At 62.9% G+C, this 23,496-nt stretch overlaps 7 protein-coding genes across 7 annotated transcripts in view; 2 read left to right on the forward strand and 5 right to left on the reverse strand.

Annotated features, from left to right (window-relative positions):
• CHLRE_03g170650v5 (uncharacterized protein) overlaps window positions 1–3,372 on the forward strand; it is a 5,722-nt gene extending 2,350 nt beyond the window's left edge. Inside the window, exons 6-13 of the mRNA XM_043060872.1 lie at window positions 263–391; window positions 732–933; window positions 1,214–1,327; window positions 1,660–1,830; window positions 2,151–2,208; window positions 2,428–2,513; window positions 2,775–2,855; window positions 3,159–3,372. Of these exons, the coding sequence (XP_042926001.1) occupies window positions 263–391; window positions 732–933; window positions 1,214–1,327; window positions 1,660–1,830; window positions 2,151–2,208; window positions 2,428–2,513; window positions 2,775–2,855; window positions 3,159–3,275 (958 nt within the window). The 3' untranslated portion in view covers window positions 3,276–3,372. The remainder of the gene's footprint in view (window positions 1–262; window positions 392–731; window positions 934–1,213; window positions 1,328–1,659; window positions 1,831–2,150; window positions 2,209–2,427; window positions 2,514–2,774; window positions 2,856–3,158) is intronic.
• Window positions 3,373–3,374: 2 nt separating this feature from the next.
• CHLRE_03g170700v5 (uncharacterized protein) lies at window positions 3,375–6,950 on the reverse strand. The gene is made up of 6 exons (XM_001703266.2): window positions 6,801–6,950; window positions 6,501–6,647; window positions 5,967–6,299; window positions 5,595–5,690; window positions 5,215–5,322; window positions 3,375–4,876 (listed from the first exon to the last, which is right to left on the reverse strand). Exons 1-6 carry the CDS (start codon window positions 6,850–6,852, stop codon window positions 4,527–4,529), a joined length of 1,086 nt encoding a protein of 361 aa, XP_001703318.1. The 5' UTR covers window positions 6,853–6,950; the 3' UTR covers window positions 3,375–4,526.
• Window positions 6,951–7,004: 54 nt separating this feature from the next.
• On the reverse strand, window positions 7,005–8,765 carry CHLRE_03g170750v5 (uncharacterized protein). Its single transcript, XM_001703265.2, has 4 exons — window positions 8,600–8,765; window positions 8,311–8,459; window positions 8,031–8,184; window positions 7,005–7,652 (listed from the first exon to the last, which is right to left on the reverse strand). Exons 1-4 carry the CDS (start codon window positions 8,687–8,689, stop codon window positions 7,497–7,499), a joined length of 549 nt encoding a protein of 182 aa, XP_001703317.1. The 5' UTR covers window positions 8,690–8,765; the 3' UTR covers window positions 7,005–7,496.
• Window positions 8,766–10,060: 1,295 nt separating this feature from the next.
• Window positions 10,061–13,352, forward strand: CHLRE_03g170800v5 (uncharacterized protein). The gene is made up of 5 exons (XM_001703432.2): window positions 10,061–10,380; window positions 10,592–10,696; window positions 11,337–11,462; window positions 11,719–11,862; window positions 12,228–13,352. The coding sequence occupies exons 1-5, from the start codon at window positions 10,138–10,140 to the stop codon at window positions 12,501–12,503; spliced, it is 894 nt and encodes a 297-aa protein (XP_001703484.1). The 5' UTR covers window positions 10,061–10,137; the 3' UTR covers window positions 12,504–13,352.
• Window positions 13,353–13,354: 2 nt separating this feature from the next.
• On the reverse strand, window positions 13,355–16,859 carry CHLRE_03g170850v5 (uncharacterized protein). Its single transcript, XM_043060873.1, has 6 exons — window positions 16,697–16,859; window positions 16,202–16,408; window positions 15,642–16,102; window positions 15,070–15,396; window positions 14,558–14,694; window positions 13,355–14,295 (listed from the first exon to the last, which is right to left on the reverse strand). Exons 1-6 carry the CDS (start codon window positions 16,743–16,745, stop codon window positions 13,515–13,517), a joined length of 1,962 nt encoding a protein of 653 aa, XP_042926002.1. The 5' UTR covers window positions 16,746–16,859; the 3' UTR covers window positions 13,355–13,514.
• A 155-nt stretch (window positions 16,860–17,014) lies between these two features.
• CHLRE_03g170900v5 (uncharacterized protein) lies at window positions 17,015–20,810 on the reverse strand. The gene is made up of 10 exons (XM_043060874.1): window positions 20,686–20,810; window positions 20,493–20,630; window positions 20,266–20,397; window positions 20,046–20,177; window positions 19,639–19,788; window positions 19,203–19,409; window positions 18,663–18,802; window positions 18,390–18,501; window positions 17,935–18,063; window positions 17,015–17,672 (listed from the first exon to the last, which is right to left on the reverse strand). Exons 1-10 carry the CDS (start codon window positions 20,695–20,697, stop codon window positions 17,610–17,612), a joined length of 1,215 nt encoding a protein of 404 aa, XP_042926003.1. The 5' UTR covers window positions 20,698–20,810; the 3' UTR covers window positions 17,015–17,609.
• A 54-nt stretch (window positions 20,811–20,864) lies between these two features.
• CHLRE_03g170950v5 (uncharacterized protein) lies at window positions 20,865–23,430 on the reverse strand. Its single transcript, XM_043060875.1, has 2 exons — window positions 21,749–23,430; window positions 20,865–21,512 (listed from the first exon to the last, which is right to left on the reverse strand). The coding sequence occupies exons 1-2, from the start codon at window positions 23,402–23,404 to the stop codon at window positions 21,150–21,152; spliced, it is 2,019 nt and encodes a 672-aa protein (XP_042926004.1). The 5' UTR covers window positions 23,405–23,430; the 3' UTR covers window positions 20,865–21,149.
• Window positions 23,431–23,496: the final 66 nt, after the last annotated feature.

Below are 23,496 nucleotides of genomic sequence, written 5' to 3' on the forward strand. Positions count from 1 at the left end.
GGGGGAGGGGAGGGGAGGGGAGGGGAGGGGAGGGGAGGGGAGGGGAGGGGAGGGGAGGGGAGGGGAGGGTGCATGTTGAGGTGTGAGAACCAGTACGTGCGTACTGCTATGGGCTTTGGACATGTGCCGGTGTTCTGTGTCAAAGTGAGGGAGGGGAGCAGAGTGAAGCATGGGTTTGGCCAGTCTCAGCGCCTGGCGCCCTGCATATCGCAAATCGTTCCCTTGCTTTCCTGACTCGTCAACGCACGCCGCCCCCCTTCAGGCCGCTGCACAGCACGCTGACGGGTCTGTCCAAGGAGGTGGCGGCGCTGCTGGGGCGCTACCGGGCGGCGGCGCGGGAGGTGTCGACGGAGGCGGCCACCGCGCAGCGACACATAGACACCATACGCAAGTGCGTGTCCGGGGCGGGGTGGTTGGTGTGGGCATGGGGTGTGGGCACGGGTGTGGGTGTGGGCGGGAGGCGGGGCCATGGCGTGGTCAAGGGCATGGGCACAGGCAAGCAATCCTAAGTATGGAAAGGGGCAACCAGGGGGCGGCCAACACGCATGTGGCATCTGTGTGCTGCCGTGCCGTTTCCTGCTCCCTCCACCTCCACCGCCACCCCCAGCATCCGGCCTGACAGCCTGCCGCTGGCGCGCCCACCCCCCCAGCCCTCCATTCCTTCCCAACCGCCACTCCCACCCCCCCCCCCACCCCACACACACACGGAACCTCCACCCACCCGACCCCAGGCAGCTGCAGGCGGCCCTGGCGGACCACGGCTCCGCCTGCCGCGGGCTGGAGGGCGTGCTGGCGGACCGCGGCGCGGGGCGGCCCACGCGGGCGCCCGAGGCCGACCCGTGGGCCAGCGAGGGGCGGCTGGTGCTGGAGCAGCAGGCGCTGCAGACGTGGCAGGACCGGGAGCGGGCGGCGCTGAGGAAGGGCTTCCAGCAGGTGGGCGGGGGGGGGGGTGAGATGGGAGGGAGGGGGCTGGGCTTCTTTCAAGTCCTGACTGGGCCCCCAGGACCCGAAACATCTGGTGTCAAGGACGGCGTATGTTGCATATCGAACAGGGCCGCACCATCCCTACCTCCATCCCTCACCCACTCCAACCTTCCCCAACCCTTTTAAACTCTCCATCTTGCTACTCCTCCTCTTCCCCCTCCCACCTGCCAACCCGCCTCCTCTTCCCCCTCCACCTCCCCCTCCCTCCTCCCCTCCCGCCGCCCTGCAGGTGACCGACCTGGAGCAGCAGCGGCTGGAGCTGGTGAAGGCGGCCATGACCAGTGCAGTGGACAGCTACCGGGCGGCGCTGCTGCCGCTGCAGCATGACCTGCACAACATGAACGTGAGGGAGGGGGAGGGGCAGCGAGGAGGAGGGAGGGGAGGGGGAGAGGGCAGGGCAGGGCAGGGGTGGTGGTGGGATGCCGTTGGGGGCACCGAGACCGACGGCGAATGGCGGGGTAGGACTTTCTGTCCCTGCTGCAGCTGCCCCTGCTACCCCTGCTGCCCCTGCTGCCCCTGCTGCCCCTGCTGCCTCTGCTGCCCCTGCTGCCCCGGCCCCTGTTCCTCCTTCGCAGTGCCGACTGGACAGCCCCTTGCCAGCCACCCAGCCACCCGTGCTGCAAACTCAGAACACCACCTCCCTCCCCCATCCCTCCCCCTCTTCCCCGCCCACAGGACGTGCTGCAGGCCATCCAGCCCGAGGTGAAGCTGAGCACCCTGCGCGACATGGCCGCCACAGCCACACGCACCGCGCAGGGGCTGGGCGCGCGGCAGGCCGAGAGCCTGCAGTCCGTGTGCCACGAGCTGTTCTGCTCGCCGGAGATCAGCCGCCAGGGGGACCTGCAGGTGCGCAGGGCGGGCGGGGGGGCGGGTGCAGAGATGGTACAAAGGCGTGTAGCAGGGTAGACAGCAGGAGTAAGAGGGGGGGGTTGATATGCCCGAGCCCAATGATTATGGTCCGAAGGGGGGGGAAGGGGAAAGAAGGCGGGGCGGGGCAGGCGCAGGGACACATGCGGTTGTCGGGAGCTGAGCACCGGGTGGGAGCAACGGGGTAGCCATGCACGTGTTTTGGTCGTGGCAGCAAGCAGCTGGGCGGCACCTTGTCGGCTCATTACTAAGGCTGCCTCCTGCACTCTCGCGGCTGCGGCTGCGGCGGTGGGCTGCAGGTGTGGGAGCCGGCCACGGAGCGCTGGCGCAAGTGCCACTTCGTGCTCACACGGGCAGGTGGGTGGGTGGGGAGGGGGCCGAGATTGGATGGGCGCGAGGAGAATACAAATACGGTAGATGTGCTGTCGCCCGCACCAGTACTCCATTTGCGCTTCGCTTGGCTGCTCGTTGGCCCGCTCTCTCCACCACCACCACCACATTACCACACGCGATCACGCGCCTCCTCAGCCATCACCTCAAGCTCGCAACGCCCCACCCTGGCCGCGGCCGCCACAGGCTACCTGCATTGGTTCCCCAAGGCGGAGGAGGTGCGGCCGCTGGACGGACTGGCGCTGGCCCGGTGCGCCTTCGAGGCGGGCAAGGTGGGGGCCGGGAAGGGGCCAGGGAGGGGGCAGCCATCCATGCGAGCAATGGGAACCCGGGAAGGGGCCAGGGAGGGGGCGGGGCCAGGGAGGGAGAGGGGGCAGCGTGGTGCCGGAGGCCCAGGCAATGTGGGACAGGACAGGCTGTGTGGCCTTTGCTGGCGTGTGCCGATGCGGTGCGTGGCAGTGCATCGGCTGTTATCACCGTACGGCGGCCTTGTCGGCACGTGACGGCGACCTGGCTGCCACACACGCATGCAGGCACCACGCTTCAACATCATCGAGACAGCCAAGGGCGGCGGCTGGTTGGGCGGCATCCGCGGCCGCCGTCTGTCCTTCCAGGTGCGCGCGCGCGTGTGTGTGTGTGTGTGTGTGTGTGTGTGTGTGTGTGTGTGTGTGTGTGTGTGTGTGTGTGTGTGTGTGTGTGTGTGTGTGTGTGTGTGTGTGTGTGTGTGTATGTGTGTGTGTGTGTTGACACGTGGCAGTGCTTGTAGCCGCACGCACCGGCGTTGACGTCCTTCTGCCCACCTGGCACCAACCGACGAGCATTCCTGCGTAAGCACGTCTCTGCGCATGTATCCGTTGGCTTACCTGCCTGAACGTGTCGCGCTTGCTATGTTCGCGTTTGCCCTGCTGTGCTGCCAGGCGGCGAGTGTGGAGGAGTGCTGCGAGTGGGCCATCGCCATCCGGGAGGCCATTGCGGTGGCGGAGGGCAAGCAGCTGGCGTTCGAGGAGGAGGAGCAGCAGGCGGGGCAGCGGTAGACGGCCTGTGGGTGGGCGTGTTGGTACAGCCCCCACCAGGCCGGAGGTCAGGAGGCATGGAGATGCAGGTGATGCCGTCAGGTGGAGGCATGCGGTCAACATGTTGGGGCGCACAAGTTTGTCGGACATCCGGGCAGCTAGGGATGCATCTCGCAGTACTGTGTGAACCCGGATGGTGACGCATATTATCATCGGCGCTTGGGCATCGGCGCCTGCTTGCGTGGGGCCGGGACGCTACGTCTTGTACTACTAGTCCATGTACTGATCATAATGACTGGCCGTAACCATACCTTTCGACTGACATCGAGTCGAAGGGGAGGGAACAGACACACGTAATGCAGTCAAGAACACGAGGCTGTTACTGCATGGTGGCGCAGTGTGTCGACTGGGTTTTGCTGGTGTGCCGTGTGTGTTTCAGATGTCTGTGTAGCGGTCGGCCGACATGATGCGATTGTGACTGGGCAGGGCACGGGAAAGTGATTGAGGGTTCATCAAGATTTCGGGGTGCATCCTTCTGCCGCTCGCAGCCCTGGCGGTGGCGTATGATTACCCCGCCGCGGTGGAGAGTGCAGTGCTATCAGTACCCGAGTGCGTTTCGGGACCGAGACGTAGTGAACGAGTAATAAATGCACGACAGGCAGAGTCAGAACTAGACGGAGTGTGCGCGCGCAAGAGTTTTGCTTTCATCGTTCTTGGGCTGCGTGGACTGACTTTAGAGTCGTAGGTAGGCCAATGTGCCGGCGACCCCCGCTTGAACCCGAAGTGTATGACATGCATGGCAAGCATGCGGTAGGCGTTGAGCCCTGAGCGACTGAGAGCACTGATGCCACCACAAGATCTGCAGATCTGCACACGTTCAGTGATCAATTCATGCCGACGGAACATGCGCCGGCAAAGGCTGCGATAGCTGAAATTCCTCTACTTGAAGTGCCCATCACTGTAACACGGACGCCTGACTTGACGCGCGCATGCTGTGTCAATCCAAGTGCTAGGGAGCAGACCGGACAGACTTGCCACCGCCTTGCTTACTTCGTCCTGACAGCCTACGTGAAGCTCATAGCCAAACCGCTCCACAGTCCACACCCGCAGACGACTTGAGTGCTCGACAATTCCACACTTGGTGCCATGGTATCGACGGTTTACTTGGCACACTCGCGCGTTCCACACAACACCGGCTGCTCCAGTAGTGCTCCCCCAAAACCCCTGGCCCTACCTCCCTCCAATCGACTACCCCCTTTACGGCTCCATCCATCACGCTGCTGCCGCCGCCACGGGCACCTGGTCGTACACCCGCACCCAGTCCACCCACAGGCGGTACGGCGCCCGCCGCGTGTCCGTCACCAGCGAGCCGCCGCCGCCCGGGTAGAACTGCGCCGCCGGGAAGCCGCCGCCCACCGCCAGGTTGAGCAGCAGGTGGAAGGGCTGGTCGAAGGGCGCGGCGGGGCGGGCGGCCTTGTCGGGCACGGCGCCCGTGTACCACGAGGCCGCGGGGATGGACTGTACGACCGTGTCGTTGACGGCGAAGGCGATGCCATCGGCAGCCCACACGGCGCTGACGCGCGTCCAGTACGACAGCCGCCCGGCCGTGTCCGTGTAGTCGGCTGCATGGGTGGGTGGGTGGGAGGGAGTGTGTGTTTGGTGTGGGGGATGGGGGTGGGGGAGTTTCCGCCATCCCATGAGAAAGGGGAGGGGACATGCAGACAATGACAAGCGGGCCGGCCCGCTCCGTTAGGCCGGCGCCCGGCGTGCAGCACCGCCAGGTACCCAGGCCTAAACCATGTACGCTCACACACACACACACACACGCACACACACACAAACACACACACACACACACACACACACGCACACGCACACGCACACGCGCACACACACACACACACACACACACACACACACACACACACACACACACACACACAAACACACACACACACACCTGGCGAGAACTTGCAGTCCAGCCAGGGGCTGTCCTTGAGGCCGCCGTAGTGTAGGGTGGAGCGGATGCGGGCGTCCCGGTTGCGTGTCTCCGCAATGTCGATCTCGCCTGTAGGAGGAGAGCCCAGGGGCGGAGGTAGGTGGATACAGAGCCCCAGTCAATGGAGGGCTTTGTCTGCATCTACCTTACGGCTGCGATGTAGCTACAGGCGTCGCCCAGCAGCGCACGTGTCTCGATCCCATGCAGCTGCAGCCGCTCCCAGGCCCTCTTAAGCTACGCAGCCGAGCCAGGTATCTACGGCCATAGGCCCACTGCGTGTACACACACACATACACACACACACACACACACACACACACACACACACACAGGATGCTCACCCGACGTGCACCAGCCGTTGCCGTACGCGCCGCACGCCAGGCAGTCGTCCCGCGGCGTGTCGGGTAGCATCCAAAACGCAGCCCAGGAGCCCAGCTCTGGACAGGCGACAGAACAAGAGCGAGCAAGGCCGATGCTGTTAGTTGTTATGCCGCAACCGCATTCTCGCACTGAACCACAGGATCACAACAACGATTTCCAATATGCTTATGCCTATTAGCGCTCGCACACGCACTGAAATACAGGAAGGAATGGCGGCAGCAGCACAGCGGTGGCGCGGTGCCCAAGCAGGGCCCCCCAATGGGCCACCCGCGCTTGTGGCAAGGCACACACCGAGCGCGCGCACAGTTGACACACGCGCCCAGTCGTCCTACCCTGTGGGAACTTGATCATCGCCTCCACCTTGACCGCGGAAGATGCGTTCGACCACATGAACGCCGCCTTGTTGCGCGTGGTGATTCGGCCGCTGCTCCAGTATCGCGTGGCGGGTGCATCACTGAAGGAAGCAGGGGCTGTCTTGGCGCCGCCAGCGCCACCAGCAGCTGCTATCGCGTCAACAGCCGACGAGGTGTTGGCGGTGCAGGGGAATCCCAGTTTGGAGAAGTGGGCCTCAATCACGAGAACACCGGAGATGCCGCCCGCCTGCTTTACGGCACGCACATTCTTTCGGTCGCGTGTGTAGCACTGTGCCTCGCCGTTGCCCCAGCCTGCAGTCGCCCGGTAGGCGGTGGGCGTGGGAATGTGCGATTGTTGGGTTTTGGCGCGGCACCCAAGTTGTGCATGCACAGGATGTGGGGAAAGAGGGCAACTGGGTTCAAAGGTGGCAGCGACTCGCAAGGGTGATATGACTTGGTGCGCCAGGGTGCTGTGCTAGCTTGCCACACCCTGCCCGTTCGTGCCCAACTCACCGATAGTGTTGGGGCCGTAGCGGGTTCCATCCCCAACCTCGAAATTCCAGATGCTCGTGCGCAAGCCGTTGACGCAGTCGCTGGTAGACTCCACACACGGGTCGAACTCCTCTTGCCATCTCTGCTGCCATTCAACAGCCGCAGAACCTGGCAGGTCACAGTCGGAGTGCACAAGTGTTACACTGTTATATCATGATAGTCAACACATGTTTCAACGGGTGGCAAAACGGCGGACATGACTAGTAGCACTTTCACGGCCATGCCGTCCATCCTTAGTCGCGAGCGCTTCACAAATCTTACCAAGCGGCACCAGCAAGCATATCGCTATGTGAATAGTGGATCTGAGCAGCATCACTGCGTCAGTATGCTATCCGTTCGGAGGCCCTGAAATTGCAAGCTTTTGTGTGTACTCAGCGTTTACAAGCCAGTCTCAATCTGATGATGCAAGGCACGGTCCTTATAAAGTATACATCGGTCCAACACCGTGCACTATATTCATTTCGAGTGCGCTGAGCAGCATCATGCACTACCGTACAAACTGACACGACGTCGGGGCCGGCGTCGTGTCGGCGACTGGTCAGGTCACTCCCGGAGCCGAACACCCGAACCTGCGACCGAAGGCCTGCTTAAAGCCCCCAACTGGCGAACAATCATAAGCAAGACTCCCTCAATACAAAGCCGCGCACAACAAACGCTGACATAAGGGGGAAGACGCACACAAACGCCGCCCTAACGTGAGAGCCCCAGCCGTGAATACCTTCCGGTTGCGCGACCCCAGCCTGACATTCTGTAGCTGCCATGAGCCACACACATACGCAGTCACTTATAGCGAGCAGTGCTCAAACATGTCATGATAATGCACAGCTCTCAACAGGGGTGGCTCCCAAGCCTCCCTGCAAGTTTCGCCACCAGGCCCACGTCCCGTATCATATCCGTATAACGTCATTCGTACTTAACATTCCAAGCACAGGTTCAAACTCAATAATATCAACTATCCTACATGAGCAGGTCGTAGTCATCCAGCTTGTCGTTGTACTTGAGCACCTTGCGCTTGACCTTGCTTGTGTCCACCCAGGTCACAAAGTCCTCCATGTTGCGGGTCACGTGGAAGGCCGGGTCCGTCACCGTGTCGGGCCCCACGCGCACGTGGCCCTGCGTGAGCACGTGCGTGGGTTAGGGGGTTAGGGTGCAGGAGGTAAAGGTGGGGCTGGGGGATGTGGAACAGGTTCGTGGAAGTGGATGGTCGGATAACATGTGGCGGGGTGCGGTGGGAGTGCGGCACGTAGTAGGATGCGCACCAGCTGCTGGTCCCCGCACAACTCACCCAAGCCCTGAGCCCTTTAGATGGCAGCCGCCATGCATTCCTCGCACTTTCAACCACCGTGCCACAAGGCCCATGCTTCCTGCCGTCGCACTCCCATCCACCTCCGCTGGCCTCAAGCCCACATACCCAGTGCGCACTTCTTCCCCGGCCGCCAACCTCCATGGCTGCATCTACCTTCACCCTCCCCAAACCTGAATGCCTCGCACCTGCTCGATGAAGGTGGCCGCCTCGCGCAGCGTTTCCGCCATCTTGAGTCGCACCATCACCACCGCCAGCCGCCGCCGGCAGAACGAGGCGGTGGGCAGCTTGTCGCACTGCACCAGGCTCTTCTTGGTGGGGATGATACCCATGGCGTGCAGCCTGCACATGCGGTGAGAGTAGACTGGTGTGAGCAGTGACGCTCGCTGTGGTGTGAGGTCCGGGCGCGGCTGGTGGATGCAAACGCGGGGCCTGCGGGGGGGCCCTGCGCCCCGAAGCACGACTCACTTCTCCAGGAGCTGGTCCGTGAGCTCCACGCGCGCCGGGTCCTTCGCATCCAGCTGCTTCAGCATGCTGGTCAGCTTTGTGACCATACCGCTAATCTTGTTGTACTTCTTATAGTCGTCGCGGTCCTGGATGTGGTATCGCCGCATCACCTGCGCACGCGAAGACAAGCCCGAGCAAAGTTACAAATTGGTGAACCAACGACATACTTCCTTCTCATCTTTAGCCTTCGAAGCTCCTGGCCGCTCGTCCGCGAAACGTCGCCCGCCGCCCGCGCCAATTCTCCTCGCACCTGCAGCTCGCGAACATTGTCGTCGCTCTTCCATCTCAAGAAATCGACTTTCTTCAATAGCTTTTGCTCGTGGTGCTTTAGTTGACGCATTTTTGCACTGGTTTAAAGAGCGCACAGGATGGCTAAAGCTTCGTGAGTTAACTGAGAACGCAACAAGTATGAAACGTCTGAACTGCAAGACTCTTCGCCCTGCTTGCGCTGCTGGACCTCGCGTGTGTGTACTTCCATGGCCGCATGGCACAGCCCAACCCCCTGCCCAACCCCCTTCCGGGGCTGCCTCTTCCCTTGCCGCACTTTTGCAGGTGGCCACCGAAGGGTGTATTGTACTTCTGCAGCATTCGACACATAGCAAATTCGGGCATAGCACCAGTTGTCGCCGCCACCAACGTTCAAACGTCGCTCGTCGCTGGTTGCGCCGGTGCCACTGCGTGGCAACCGCCTCGGTCAACCTCACTGGCCTCTGCATTCCGATTCATTTCCCCGCAAATGGAGATGTCTCACACAAGTGTCAATGTGTCACGAAAGGTTTTGGAACAATCTTCAGCATAAACACGCATTCACGCATTGATTTCGGCCGATCCCTTGTGTGCGGCGGGTCGTGCTCAGCCTGCTTCACCACATCTACCATTCGTCCACACAGACTCACATACAGACCGGCCGAATCCATCACCACATCAGAGCCTTACACATGTGCGCACGGTGTATTATTAGTAGACCTAAGGACCTAATCACATCACACCCTGAGTCCCTGACACAGCCCTGTCCCGCCGCTGCGCCCAGCAGGCCTGGGCCGTCCCGGGCACACGCCTCCCTGTGACTGCCCGCGGTCTGTGACAACGCAAGCCTTCATCCCACCCGGCAGCTCACTCAAGAATAGAAGCACCAGCGCCAGCATTGGCCAACAGTCCCGCCTGGCCAGATGGCGGCCGTCGTCAGGTCAGGACGGGTCAGGGCCAAGGTTAGGGCGTGGGGTCAGGGGTGGGCGGCAGCCTCACCTGGCATTCCCTGCCTCGCTATCCTCCCCCCGATATGTCGATATCATGACGGCTCAGATGCTGCTGAGGCTCGAGGTAGGCTCCAGACTACCGTACACAAAATTATGTGCAGCCCTGCCATTGAGGGAGCTGGCTGGAGGGCAGGGCTTCCGCGAGACAGGCAGTGTTACGCGGATGCTGTCGGTACACGATATCATGTGATGAACATGACATAAGTGCAAATGCGAGACGGGACTCAACGTTGGTCGACGTTCGCGCTTCCGGAATCGCAGTGCAAGCAAACACGATCTTCGGGATCGTGCCGCCGGTGCAGCCATGAAGCTTATACGTGGATAATTGAACACAGTAGAGCAAGCGGCGTCGGCCGGATTGATGCGGGGGGAAAGTCCCCATGCTGATCGTTGCCGATCGTTGAAAAGGCTTGGTTTGCCTCTTTTTGCCCCGTCTTCGCTCAATTGTTTTCGGAGACAGTCCCGTCATCTTCTTGTGAGCTGATAACGTACCCGAAACCATATAAAGACCAGAAGCAGGAGAAGCAACAGAATGGCGTCTTCCTCTCTGCGATTCAAGGCCAGCCCCTCGGCAGGAATGAGCGCTGTGGGCCCAGTGCACCCACGCAGACTTGTCAGCATATGCCGTCGCCCCGTCGTCGCCCGTGTCGCCGAGATGACGAACGGCAACGGCCTTCACAACGCTGAGCGGGCCATCGACGTCTCCACCATGCTCAAGGACTGGAACCCGCTCACCGGCACGCATCTCGTGGCATGGGGCAGCGATAGCGATGACGTGAGGCCGGAACGGATCCGTGTCTGCGCGCCGGATGGCGGGTTGTAGGCGGGGGTGGGGGGAAGCACGTACAGCCGAGCGCACCGCGTGGCCTGCCAGGCGCACACGCAACAGCTTGCCCACGTTATCACAGAGAGGCAGTGCCCCACAGAAAGGCCGATGCAGTCCTGCAACCCACATACTGCCTTGTTGCCTTATTTCATGGAAACAGGAGACTGGCTCTCAGCTGATGGAGCTGCCGGCGGCGGGCGCCGCCCCCGAGTACGCGCCGTCGTGGGAGGACACAGTGCTGGGCAGCGGTCTGGAGTCACAGCCGGTGAGAGGCCGCGTGAAGGGGCCGGCCGTGGGTGGGGTTACATGCCCAAGCCCAACGGATGGGGATGGGGTGGGATAGGATGATGCAACCTTTGGGACGCTGAGACGCAGCACAGGACAAACCGAGTACACCCGGTACGCTCAGCACGCCTGCGTACTGCCGACGGTGGAGGCGGTGAGCGAGTAGCGTAGGGGAGGCGGGGGATAGTCGAAGCCACCCCCGAATCAAACGGTGACAGGGATGCCGGAGAGACATAGGGGCGGGGAGGAGTCAATCTCAATCCCGTGCGGTTGCATGCAACATAGTGACACAGTGCACATAGTGACACAGTTTGCAAACTGTGTCACTGTGTGCGAAGCGCGGCGGGTAGGGGTGGTGGAGGCTCACACAGAGGGACGGGCGGCATACAACCGCACCGCTGGTTTGTAGGTGCCCGGGCCCTGCTCGTATACGGCAACACGACTTCTCATGTGAGCAGCACCCTATCAGCACTAGGCGAAACCAGCCACGGTAGACTTACATGCCTCCCGTCGTCCCCCACAGCATATCACCTCTACCACTTGACAAGCAACCGCACCACCTGCCCAACCTGAGCTGCCTTTGTATCTGGCTTTCTGTTCATCCCCGGCTGTCCCCGCAGTGGATCGACTACCGATACGACTCTGACGGGGAGGAGGTGGGCGTCGCGGTGCGGCCGGGCGCACGTGCCGGCGAGGTCGCCGCCGCCGGCCCCAGCAACGCCTACAGCGCGGAAGGCGGCTTCCAGGTGAGGGGGTGAGCTGAGCGGCTGATGGGGCGCGACCTACGAGACTTGGACATGTGGTTGAGTATTGGCCATCGTGCGTGTCCAGCAGCCCGTGGCTCCTCTCCTCGCTCCCGACCCACATGCCTTTGTCCTGCCTGTACGCCACAACCAAACCAGCAAAACCGTGCGCCTCCTGCATCCGACCCTGCTTCCTCGCACGCCCTCGCGTGTTCCACTGCTCCTCACCAAATGCTCAACCCACAACGCCCTCTCTCAGGAGGTGCCTCCTCATGAGCTGGCCGAGCGGCTGGCCACGGGTCAGGTGGCACTGGTGTTGGACGTGCGCAGCCGAGAGGATTGGGAGGCGGAGGGCCACATCGCGGGGGCCGTGTGCCTGCCGCTGGACCCAGAGCTCAGCCAGGTGGGGTGGCGGATGGGGCGTGGGGCGTGGGTGGGTGCGCGGTATGAGGATCTGCGGGGCGAGGTGAGGCGAGGTGCGGTCAGGTGGGGGAAGGTGGGATGGGTGAGGCGGGTGGATGGGGTGGCGGGGTGCATGCGGACATGTGGGAAGGCACAAGGGCACGTGGGCAGGTGTGCGCATGGAGCACATGATAGCTGGCACCAGGCAGCAGGGGTGTAAGGGGACGCACCCGCAACGCCTGTACGGTCAACACAGCGCCTTTTGCTGCACTCTGGAAGCAGACCGCCCACCCACCGGCCGCTGCAAACTGCCGTCCTCGTGCCCTGAGCGCTGCAGCCACCCACTCACCCACCTTCCTCCCACAGGCCGTGCGGGCGGGTGAGCTGGATGAGTACCGGACCCGGCCCGTGGTGGTGGTGTGTGCCACCGGGCGCCGCTCGGCACAGGCGGCGGTGCGCCTTTCCAAGGTGTTTGGCTTCACACACGTGACTAACGCGGCCGGGGGCATGGCGGCGTGGCAGGCGGCGGGCGGGCAGGTGCAGCGGTCGCCGCCGCGGCCGGCTGGCGGCTCCAGCGCCGGCGGCTGCGGGTGCGGCAGCTCGGGTGGTGGCGGCGGCGGCTGCAAGAGTGGCAGCAAGTAGGTGTCGGGTTAGGTGTCTCCTGGACGCGCAGAGATGGAGATTGGTGGCTGTCGTGGTGTGTGTTTTGTGTGTTTGGACAATATGGGATACAGGCGGCGGTGCTGGAGCTCCCATGGAGATGACAGTAGTACGTAGAATCAGTCGCTTTCGGATGCTAGAATGCGCGCCCTTGAACAATACGAGCCGCTGTGTAGAGTAGAGACGAGGAAAGGAACGGACGCTTTGCAGCTCCGTCGCTAACGCAGGTCTTGCGCAGTTGCATTGTCCTAGTACTAGTAGTGTTTTATATGCTCTCAACCCAGATGGATGGCTTGTCCTGGCGAGTGGGCACGGGGATTTAAGAACTGTATCAGAGAGTGAGGAAAGGCTTCATCGCCATCATCGGCATGATGACGGGGCACCTGGGCTACGAACATGGCGTGAGCCAATCGAGCAACTGCCCAATACCGCAAAAGGCCAACACACCACGTAAAATCCCACGGGTACACCGCAGTAATAAAGGGAGTCCATCGCAGGACACCTGCCATACTGCAGACCTGCCACCCGGCGCAGTCGGCTCCACCGGCATTGCCGTACGTACTCCATTGCCCCAATGCACACAGGAAAAGCGCGGTTGAAAGAGCATTCAAGCCACTCAGCATCAAGCCGTTCCTCTACTTCCTCGTCCCCGTGCTTCCGCAGTCCGGTCACACGTACATGTGCGCGCAGGGAGCGCGTGTCTCGCGCAATACCCGCACACCGCTGAGGCGCTGGGAAGCACCAGGGGGCCTTGCAATGGATTACTGGCAGTCGGGATCCATGTCATCAACCAGGCCATCACTGCGAGCGGGTGGGGAGCGACGAACAGGGGAGGGGCCGAAACGGTGGTCACTGGTCTGCATGTTCTTCCCGTCTCTTGCCAGCTATGACTACGCGTTGGCTGTTGCTGTTGGCGGCTGCCAGTGCAAGTAGTCGTGCGGTACCGTATTCTGCGTCAGCCTCAACAACAAAAGCACCGTTGCACTCAACCGCTCACCAATCGTCATCATATCCGTTGAAGCACGTCTCGAGGTTGTCTGGGGAGCCCTCGACGCGGACCGTGGTGCGGCAAAGCCCCACCGCGGCGGCCGTGTCCGACCTCCTCACAAACCGGATGTGGAGCGAATCGCCCGCGCCAAAGGCATTCGGCAGGACCAGCGCGGCCCCCTCCACCTCCAGTGACGCCAGAAGCACCGGCGGCGCGTTGGGGTCCACAGGAAGGCCGTTGGCGGTCTGGTTGTACTCGTGCACCCACACGCGGCCGCTCAGGTTGGCTGGCAGACCCGAGTCGTAGCCGCCCGGCGTCTGAGACGCCACGCGATAGGACAAGAAGACTGCTCGCTCCGGCCATAACCTGTTGCCGGCTGCTGAGCCCACACCGGCCTGGTCAATAGAAACACGCAGGAAGTTTGCCTCAGCGGTGTGCATGGATGGCACTTCGTACTCTGTGAAACCCAGGCCCAACTGAACATCATCGGCCTGCAGCTGCCGCAGGGGCCGGGCCCAGCCACTTGTGTACGACTGCGGCGCGGCCGGGCACACCACGCCGCCCGCCGCATTCACGGGCTCCGCGGCACCCATGGGGTCTGATGGGTCTCCCAGAAGCTGTGTACGGCAGTTGCTGCTGCTGCTGCTACCGTCGCCGGGGCCGTCGTCGCAGACCAGTCGGGACGCGCCGGGGGAGATGTACCCACTGTTTATGAGGTGCGAGCGGATCAGTGCCGCAGCGTCTGCCACGGGTGAGGACGGCTCCGAAGGGGACACCCAGTTGAGGCTGCGGGGGGCGGGGTAAGCGAGGGCAAGGACGGACAAGAGCCATGTTCAAAGCAAGCCGTGGTCCAACCCATCTCAGCTTTCTTTGACATGTCACGCGCGCCTCGTCACCGGCGGCCCAGGAATGCCGGACCAGCAGCCTTTTAAAGCAGGGCATGCCACAGCCCCCACCTCTGCCCATCAAGCAGATGGCCGCGTCTAAGAGCCCGCCAGCCCAAACTTGGGTCAAGTTGGCTAACAAAATAATGAATGGGATGGCTTACCAGTCAGATACCACGCCATCAACATTGGGGTTGCCGGGGCAGCCCATGTTGGACAGGCTGAACACGCCGTCACCCGGAGCAATCATGAGCGTCTTGCGGTCGAACCGGAGCCGCTCAGCATACAGGTCGGGGTGGTTCTGCAGGTCAGGACGAGCCGGGGAGGAAAGGCGGGTAGGGATTACTTTCCGGAGCCCAACAAATTGGGTCCCAATAGGAATAAGGCAAATGAACACGCACTCAAACAGCTCACACATGTCGTGCATGTGCACCCCTAGATGGGCCTGATTGGAATGGTGCTAACAACCCCCGGCCCCCGCTGCCCCGCGCCCACACCTACACCCACACCCACATCCACACCCGCGCCCCCGCCCACACTCGCACCCGCGCCCACACTCGCACCCACACCCGCAACCACATGCGCGCCTTCGCCCACACTCGCACCCATGCTAACCGACGGTACACATCACGCCTGCACGACCGCGGTCAAAGACAGCACCCACACAAACACGCACCTTCCTCATCCACTCCTTGGCCAGGTCCCACATGCCGTACAGCTTCGCATCCAGGTCTATGCCGTGCGTCAAGTCGTACTGCCCCATGGTGGGCTGTGCGTCGCTGCAGTTGGCGACATCGATGGGTCCCAGGACCAGGTTACGATCGGGGAAGGCGCCCACGTGACTGTACGAACACACGCCCATGTAGTTTGCCACGGCCCGCATGAGGGCGGGCCCATCCGCACTGGAGTTGAAGCCGGCGTCGTGGCCGCAAGCAGGGGTGTTGAATAGGAAGGTGAGCGAGGAAACGTTGAGGGGCCCCTTTCCAGGCAGCGGAATCAGGCACTGCGGGGGCACGGGGCATTGGGGGAGGGGGGCAGGGGAGGCCGCGGGGCCCGAGGGGGCAGGGGTTGAAGTCTTGAGGGGTGGTCAATCAACGCAACGCCGCCTGCTGTGGCAGCACCCCGCGGCCGCACCCCTGGCCTGTAAAGCAAGCGGGACGCGAAAGCACGAGGCATGCGACGCGCCTAGCGCACTACTAACGTACACACGCCGCCGCCGCCACGCACGCGCACGCACACGGGTCGTACCTTGCAGCCGCCCTTGGCAGTGGCGGCCATCACCCGCGCGATCCTCGTCACCAGTGGGATTTGCGGCACTGTCTGGTTGCTTTCGATGAGCGGCGGCAGCAGCGGCTGCGGCTTCCCCTCATTGGCCTTGGTCAGTGCCGTCAGCAGGTCATGGATGTCCACTGCCTCTGACGCGTGCGAAGTCGCGTTGATCAGCAGCAGGCTGCTAAGCTTCTGCGCCAATGCCTCCGGAACTGTAATCACAAGAGTGGCCTCAACTATGTCACCAGTCAGCAGCGCGGTCTGGCCGCGCCCGACCTCCTCTGGCAGCTGCACCCGCAGGCTGGCGGACCCGACTGTGATGTCGTTGGTTGGGTCGCTGCTCAGCATCGTGGGCACTAGGCGGAGGATCGTGCCGACGGAACCGCGGCGGAAGAGGCCGGCGGATAAGCGTTCATCATATGCGGACAATGAGACTTGAGCTGTGCCGGATGAGACAGGACAGGAGCGTTCACACGTGTCAGGTGAGTGCTGGCTCGTGCGAGCAAGCATGGATTGCAAGTGAGGTCGTCACCACCCACCTTGAACGGTGATGGACAGCTGTTTCCAGCGGGACACAGGGGGCGGTGAAGGCCTGGGTGGAGGAGAAGGAGACCTGAGAGGCCGAGGTGGCCGTTGTGAAGCAGGCAAGGGTGGCGGCGAGCGCTGTCGCGCTGCAGACGGGGGCGGCAGCCGGGTTCGCAGTAACGGCGGTGGAAGCCCCCGCTTGTGAGGCACGGCGTGGGTACCTGGCGAGGAGGGACAGGGAGGGAGGAACAGCTGTCAGCAGCAGCCTTTCCAGGCCCTAGGTGGCTTCATCATCATCATATATACGCATAAGAGAGCACTGCCTGTACTGTGATGTGGTGGCTGACCACGAAACCTGACCGAACAACCACTGAGAACATGACGACGAGTAGGCCGCCCACGTCGCCACAGAAGTGACACGAAGTGCAACCATTTAAGGTTTAAAGCTATCATATTGTCAGGCCCTGGATGTCGCAAGCGTGCAAGGCACTCCCCTCCTTCTAACTCACCGGCCAGCAACGCGCTCAGCACTGTTAGGAGAACAGTAAATGACCTCATGACGTGATATATTTGTGGCAAGAGACGGATTACGCCTATGCGCTTGTTACCAACCGGGTGCCAGGTTTGGCAGCCTCTCAGCGAAGCGTCTAATGCATGCGGCTGTTGCGCTAGTATTGTATGTGTGGACAGGTTGTACTCAATACCGCTGTCGGGCGCTTCTCCAGCATGGACAACAGGAAAGCATCGTACGAGGGTGGGCGGAATGGAGTGTGAGCGACTGGACCACGTCCCCGGTCGAGTCCTAGACCCAGGATATCGTGACAGGGTGGCTTATAATTTCAAGGCTTTCCTCTTTCCAAGAATCCAAACGTGCCGGCTTCAGAGGCAGCGCGCGCGCGTGTGGCGTGCAGCTCGTCAAAGCTGGACCCAGTGCATCGCATCATCGCATGCACCCAGTGCATGGTAATGATTTCCCTGATGGGTGCATGCATGCACGACGCAAGCACACGCCTGTCCAGGCAGCTGCCGGGCGCACTCCTCCCCACCCCTTGAAACCGGCCCATCTCTCACAGTCGTCGCGCGCACACAGCACACCGCACCTCAACCTGCAACGCGCGGGCCTCACTGCAAGCACCCCTCCCACTCTTCCTCCCTTCCCAGCCACGCCCCCGCACAGCGCGTGGCCAACAGCAACACCCCCACCCAGCCACATCAGCTCTGCATTCCGCCACGCATCACCACCTGCTGCACCGTGCCCCGTTCTGCCGCTCTCAGTCGCCCCTGCTGTCCTGTGTGTACGGCGTATGGGGCGCCGGCCGCCACACCACACCCCCGCTCCACGCTCCAGCTTCCTCCGCACCGCGTGCGGCCGCACCCGGCCGCCGTTCCTCCTGTCCGTTCCTCATGACCCCTGCAGCCTCCTCACGACCCCTCCAGCCGCCTCTGCATCAGGTTGACCAGCTCCATCAGCCGCCCGTTCTCCACCTGCGCAGATGCACGTGCATGAGTAATGAGCTGTACTACCGTACACGCAGCACAGGTTACAGGCGGGCGCAACAAAGCCAGATGCGGTACAGAGAGGTCGCGGCCATTGCGCGCAGTATGGCAGTTGCCGCAGCGCCAACGTGTTTGTGTGCAGCCAGCGCAGCCTGCGCTGCGGCAAGACCCTTCATCAATCATCTTCCAGCCTTGCGCCGGGCCCCACACACACTCGCGCAACAGAGCCAGCACCGAAGCCCGCCTGCACCTCGAGTAGCCGGATCTGCTGCTCCGCTGCGCTGTCCCAGCCCGCCGCCCGGCCCCCGCTGCCCGGCCGCCCGCCTGTGGGTGTGGAGCCGGCGGAGGCGCGCTGCTGCAGCGCCATGATGATTGCCTCCTGCAAACACGAGGGGGCGCAAGGGGCGTGGAATGTATGCCCGAGCCCAACGAGTAAGCCCCTACTGTGAAAGGGCTGTCGCCCTGCCCCAGTGACCATGTCGGAAGGCGAGCACCAGTCACAGCTACTCCCCAGGGTGGGGCCGCAGCGGCAGTCAGGCATGGTTGTAATGCTTTGGGAATAGGTGCGCCGCTGTCCGTTCACTACGTTGGGATGTCCCAACCGTCGAGGACCTGCTCGTCAGGCCAAGCCAAGCGCCATTGTCGGAGGACAGCACAGCCAAGCGCACAATGTGCAACGCCGCAGCGCGCAGCTGCGCTACTCACCTGGCGGTCTATCTGCTCCTCCTGCTCCGCCACCCGCCGCCGCAGCGCCCCCAGCTCCCGCCACAGCTCCTCATCGTCGGCGGGCATGGCCTGCGCGGGCCGCCCGGCCGGCCTGTGGGGGTTTACACATCACGGCCCGATTTCCGAGGTGCCAACGCAGCAGCGGCAACACTGAGACTGACTGGCGAGAAGACAGCAGACCGTAGTGTTGTGGTGCAGCCTCCGTTGCCCATGCTGCCGGACCACGAGCGAAACCACTGCTGTCACACGCACCCGGGTCGGTCCGCGCCTCCTCCGGCCCCGCCTCTCTTGAGCGCGGCCACCTCCGTCTTGAGCGCCGCAATGAGCTTGTCGTCCATCTGGGTCTTCTCCAGAATCACCGCCACCTTGGACTTGACGTTGTTCAGCTCCGTCTGCGGTGGTGGGGGAGAAGGAGCGGTTTAGCCCTGCATGGAGAACGGAGTGATAAAAAATTTTAAGTATGAAGTACCGACGTTCTGTGGGAAAAGCAGCAGCAACAGGAGCAGATCGACAGACGATGACAACAACGGCATTGGATGGTGGCAGCACGGGCAGTGTTGCCGCACACCACCCGAGCTGCGACACCCCTGCCCGGTGCAAGCCGCTTGTAACGCGCATCGAGTTCACCCTCACCCGTCAGCCCCATCATCCCAGGTCCAAACGCACGACCTTCCTACACTTCCACAACTCCACCTCCACAGCACCCTTGCCCACGCCCACAACCCCAAAGCATCCCGCACTCGAGGTTCGGTCCTCACGAACCCATCCCCAACCCCGCCACCACGCACAAACCTCTAAAATCTTTCTCCGGGATATGGCCCCGTCGTACTTGAGCCGCAGCGCCTCCAGCTCGCCGCGCGCCGCCGCCAGCTCCGCCCCCTGCCGCTCCATCTCCTGGTTCCGCTCCTTGCTGATCTTGCCGATGACGCCCTTGGCCGCCGCCTCCTGCCGCGACTCCGCCGGCGCCTGGCCCGCCGCCGCCGCCCGCAGCTGCTTTACCTGTCGCCACGTGTGGGGTGGTTGTGAAGGCAGCAGCTTGGCGCCCGTAGCTTCACGCACACATATGCACACACAGACCGCCAACTGCTCAAACGACCTCCGCCCTTCCCCATTCCCGCCTGCACTGTCAGCCCACGCGTCCGCCCGCCCATCCGACCCCGCAGTGACCGCCTGGAACCGCTGTGATGGCAAGCTTCACGGTTCCCCCCACCCGTCCCGCCAGCCCCACCTGGTCCCTCAGCGCAATGACCTGCTCCCGCCGGCCCTTCCAGTCGCTGGCGCCGCTGTCGTCCAGCACTCGCGCCAACGGCACCTCCTCGCCCACCTCCCGCACCAGCGCCCGCGTAAGCTTCTTGTTCTCAGCCTCCAGCGCAAACACCTGTGGGTTTGTTTGTGTGTGCATTGCAGTGAGCGTGTGTCTGTCTGTGTGGTGCATGCGTGTATGCCTCTGTGTGTGTGTGTGTGTGTGTGTGTGTGTGTGTGTGTGTGACTACGGTTTCCACGGTTATTCTGTGTGTGTGTGTGTGTGTGTGTGTGTGTGTGTGTGTGTGTGTGTGTGTGTGTGTGTGCTCCTGTCAATGCCAGCCTCTTGGCATGCCTCCAAACATTAAGGCGGCATAAACAAAACACCATCACCTTTTGCTCCATTTGCGAAATCCGGTTGGTGGTCTGCGAGAGCTTGTCCTTCCACATCGCCGCCTCCTTTTGAGCGGCCTCCGCCGCGTCTGCCGCCTGCTCGACCATGCTGCGTGCTATTTGCTCGATGGCCTGTGGGAGTTTTAGCGAGTTTTAGCACGTCTTGTCTCTTATTGCACCGCCGCCGGTGACTCTGTTGGTGGAAGGAGCCTGGGCGTACCTCCGGTGGTGCGGCGGAGGCCGGCCCAGCGCTAGATGCTGGCCGCCCTGAACTCCCCGCCACATCCAGGTCCTCTTGCAGCTTCACCGCCCGCTGTTTCTCGCGTTCGAGAGCAAGGTTGAGAGCCCGATTCTGCGGCCGGGGAGGAGAGGGGTTGACTTGACGCTTTGCAGGTACCCCGCGGCATCCCGGCATGCTGCGAGGCACATGCTGGACCCCGCGCCGACCTTCTTGGATAGCTCGATGATTTTTGCAGCTTGAACATCCTGGCTCTGGTCCTGCGCTATGTCCCGCAGTGTTTGTAGCTCGCTGTCGCGGTCGCGGAGCTCTGCTTCCAGCAAAATGACCTTGCGCTGCAGTTCCGCCTGCAAATGGACATCATTAGTGCAGTTCCTTTATGATAGATGCCGCTAGACTTACTGCGTTCTGCATTGCGTCCAGGTCAACGAGCTAGCTCAGTTTTGGTTTGGCTTTGAGTTTGAGGGCTAGCGTACAGTGCTTATAGTCATTCTTGGTTACAGGGTAAATTACCCAAATGATGTAAGTTCTTGCCTTGCCATAACGACTCGATATGTTGTCTCGCGTGCCTACGTCTGCCGTCAGACTCTGGCACGAACCCCATGCAGACGCGGAGTCCGTCCACCGCCTAGAGTTGGACAGCATCCTGACTACGGCATTTTATTGGGCAACTCAATGACACTACACAACGCGCCCTGGCCTGCCTCCATCGCCGCCATGGCCTGCCTCAATCCATACACGACACAGCCATTCACATGCACAAAGTCGACCCGGCCCACTGTGCTTTGCTTTAGCGCCCGACACGCCGCCGACCTTCATCATTGCGAACACTGCACACGCCTGCGGTTCCATCGCTCCAAAGCCACCTACAGCAGCTGCCGCGCCAGCCAGCTGTATTGGTGCTCCACCGCCGGCGCGTCAAACAGCACCAGCACGCCGCCGGTCCGGTCAATGTCCTTCAGCGCTGCCTGCGTCACCTCCTGCAGGGCGACCCCCGCCGCCGCAGCCTGTGCATCCCCCAGCTGCCCCACAGCCTGATCTGCCGCTGCATTACCTAGCTGCAGCACCAGCTGTAGCTTCCAGAACGTATATGCCCGAAGGCGCAAGCACACGTCTTGTATCGAGGGCAGCCATCCCTCCTGCGGCAGCAGGCCTCGTGCGCGAAGCCAGCCCAAGGCCGCGGTGTTTCCGGCGTTGAACACCTGCATCGCCTGGTCTGGCGACAGCGGCTGCAGGCCGGCATGCAGTCACGCAGCAGCAATGTCAGCATACTGGTTGAGCCGGAGCTGCGGTAACGCATTGGCTGCAGCGGCTGCAGGAGTGGCTACAGCCCATGCGCACAGCAACACACAGTCGTACGTTCAGCGGCAGGCAGACATGCACTGCTCACATGCACTGCTCACACGCACTGCTCACACGCACTGTTCAAATGGCAGCCATTGCGGAGACAGCGCTGCGCTCTCACCTGTAGCGGCTCGTCCCTCTCCGTCCGCAGCTGAGCAGCCGCCCACTCCAAGCCCTCCTCGCTGCCGCCGACAGCCACCGCCGCCAGGTCCACGGGCGCGCCGCGACCGCGCAGGGCCTCCAGAAGCCTAACCCCAGCCCCACGCTGCGCGGCAGCCGTGAACGCAGCACACCACCACACCCGCTCCTGCGCCGCGCTGCCCCCCGCGCCGGGCACAGCGCCCTCCTCCCCCGCCAGCCACAGCAGTGCGTCGCCACGCCAGCTCCGCACCGCCGCCCGTGCTGCGTGTGCCGCTGTGAACACCCACCCCCGCGCCTGCAGGGCCTGCAGAACAGCCGTGTGGCAGAGCGCCGCGTCTCCCCCAAACATGTCCCCGACGCCCCTCTCTATGCCTTCGTCATCTGCGGTCAGCCGCAATCCGCACTCGTCCAGTAGGTAGACCAGCGCGTCGGCTCGGCCTCTGGCGGCCGCGCACTGCGCCGCCTGCCGGTTGATGGCGGCTGCGCAGCCCGGCACCGCCGCATACATATGTCGCAGCCTGTGCAGGTAGTCGGGCTGCTGTGACGTGCCATCCAGCGACAAACCGTTGCCTCGCTCCTCACGCAGTAGCTGCCCCGTCACGCGCACGCCCCACCGCGACAGCAGGAAGCCCAGCTTGGCGGCCCAATCCACGGAGCTGCCCACAGCCGACGACAGCAACGCCGATGCCGCGAAGTCGCGTCCCACGTCGGTCCCCTCGAACTCGTTGCCTAGCTCAGCCGTCGGCGCCGCCGCCCTACGCCGCTGCCAGCCCCATAGCGCGTCGTAGTGCCGCTGCAGCACCTCCAGTGGACAGCCGCGCGCCACGGCAGCCAATAGCTGCCACCGCACGCCGCGGCGCCTCCTCTCATAGGGCGGAACCTGCGCCTCCGCTGCTGGATCCTCGCCGCCGCCCTCCTGTACCTCCACTGGCGGCGCATGGCGCTCCAGCAGCGGCGGCAGCAGCCGCTCAAACAGCTCCACGTGGCCGTGCCGCGCCGCCTCCTCCACGTCCCTGACCCCAGGGCTGTAACCTTGGTCCCGCTGCAGCCACTCGAACATGTGGTCGTGTCCGCCGGCGCCGGCGCCGCTGGCCGCAACCATCAGCGCCGCCTGCCGGCTATTGGATCCGGCGCAGGCGCGATCCAGAAGCAGCTGCAGCACTTGCAGATCACCTGAGCGCGCAGCTGACACGAGGGCGCGCACGCCGAAGGAGCAGCCGCCATGCAGCAGCCGCGCGCATGCTGCCGCGCTGCCCGACGCGGCGGCCGCCGCCAGCACCTCCCACAGCAAAGCGGTGCCGCTGTTGGCCAGGGCCGCGTCCAGGCTGGCTACGTGGCCTGAATTCGCGGCTAGGCACAGCAGGCGCTGCCGCTGACGGAGCGTCAGCGCGCGCCAGGGCTCGGGGCGCCCCCAGTGTGCCACGAATGCGGGTCCGGGCCAAGGCTTGTGAGCACTGCTCTTGTCCACGTCGTCATCCTCTGGCTTCGGGCCCAGCGTAACGGTTCTATATCTCTCCCGTAATACTGCTGCGGTCTCGCTGTCCACGAGTTTGAGCGATGTGCACACATCGTTCTCCGGCGTTCGAGCAGCGATTTCGGAAATCAGCTCGGGCGTGAGCCGCTTCCAGTTGCTCATTATGACATGCAAAATCGTATCGTACGTTTGCGTAAATCCTGTTTTGTCAGTGGTGTGTTGGCTCTGCCTCTCCCTGCATCCGGCGACAGCCG

Source organism: Chlamydomonas reinhardtii, chromosome 3, assembly GCF_000002595.2.
Source record: "Chlamydomonas reinhardtii strain CC-503 cw92 mt+ chromosome 3, whole genome shotgun sequence".
Lineage (NCBI taxonomy): Eukaryota > Viridiplantae > Chlorophyta > Chlorophyceae > Chlamydomonadales > Chlamydomonadaceae > Chlamydomonas > Chlamydomonas reinhardtii.